The 1338-nt window shown below is 33.3% G+C and overlaps 1 protein-coding gene across 4 annotated transcripts in view; it reads left to right on the plus strand.

Moving 5' to 3' along the window:
* CDC42BPA (CDC42 binding protein kinase alpha (DMPK-like)) overlaps positions 1 to 1338 on the plus strand; it is a 418998-nt gene that overhangs the window by 178744 nt on the left and 238916 nt on the right. For all 4 annotated transcript variants that reach the window (XM_006897745.1, XM_006897747.1, XM_006897744.1 and 1 more), the window contains exon 5: positions 479 to 627. In XM_006897745.1, the coding sequence (XP_006897807.1) occupies positions 479 to 627 (149 nt within the window). The remainder of the gene's footprint in view (positions 1 to 478; positions 628 to 1338) is intronic.

Genomic DNA, 1338 nt, shown 5'->3' on the forward strand with positions numbered 1-1338 from the left:
ACAGCACAAGTTGGAGTGGTTTCTAAATAATGTTGGTTATAATGAAGTTCTTACTAGTTCAAGATAAAACAAAGCATAATGAGGGTGAAGAAAAATTCAACATAAAAAATGACCTATATTCTGAGTTTCCCTTTCCCATTTTACTTTCCTGATGTTAACATGTTCAAATTTACGTGAGATTTGATAAAACTTTACAATCTGTTGTTTTAGTGATAAAGATGATATTCTTTTTCAGTGTTTTTTACCTTGCAACATACAGGAAAAGAATGGTATTCCTTGTCCTCTGGTACAATGTTTGTTTTATTTCACTACTATATGTAAATCACAAGTTTGCATATGATGATGGCTCAACATCCCAATGAGGTGTTTGACTCAGTGCTATTTTAGACTTTGGGGTTCATTAAAAAATAAATAAATAAATATGTATTTATTTATTTCAGTCTTAACCATTAACTGAGTTTATTTTTTCCCTTCCCAGTACCTGGTTATGGATTATTATGTTGGTGGTGATTTGCTTACTCTGCTCAGCAAGTTTGAAGATCGATTGCCTGAAGACATGGCTCGGTTTTATTTGGCTGAAATGGTGATAGCGATCGATTCAGTTCATCAGCTTCACTATGTACACAGGTAGGGAAGGTGGTCCTTCAGTTGCATTTAGCTTTGAGTTATTGGATCATATCTGGAAGCAGAGATACATTTCTGCCATATTTATCACATTCTTTGATACTTTTCTCTTGGCAATCAGAGTAACTTGACATATTTGTGCATGTTTTGCTTTGTTGTTGTTATTGTCATTTTTCAGCAATAAAAACCCTGATTATTATAGAACATGTCTATTATCTAGAAGTTCCCACTTACAATCAGCATTTTTACGGATTGCTTCTAAGGAAACACCCTAGTTTAAAGGTTCATATGCCTTTCCTGCAAAAGGAAGGATGTATTGGCCAGTTTTCTTATACTTAAGTCTTTTACAGCCACAGTAATAGGCCACAAATCATAGGTTCATTTCCCAAGACCATTATGTTTTCTGTTTCTCAAGAAAATAATTTCAAGAATGCTGTAAAAATTTAAAAAAAAAAAGAGACTTTTTTGCTGGAGAGTGATAATTTTGATGACCAAAGAATAATATCTGAGTTGAATACGTTTGGACAGGTAAAATGACTTATTTAAAATTTTCCCCAAATATGTGGATTATATTGTGGATTAGATTTAGAATGGAATGAAACGGGTAGACTGACTTAAGAAAATTGTGTTCTCTATATGATTGTTCTATTAATGAATGTTGTTGTTGTTGTTGTTGTTATGTGCCGTCGAGTCGCCTGTGACTCATAGCGACCC

This window comes from Elephantulus edwardii, unplaced genomic scaffold (assembly GCF_000299155.1).
Source record: "Elephantulus edwardii isolate Elephantulus edwardi_28Jun2011 unplaced genomic scaffold, EleEdw1.0 scaffold00214, whole genome shotgun sequence".
Lineage (NCBI taxonomy): Eukaryota > Metazoa > Chordata > Mammalia > Macroscelidea > Macroscelididae > Elephantulus > Elephantulus edwardii.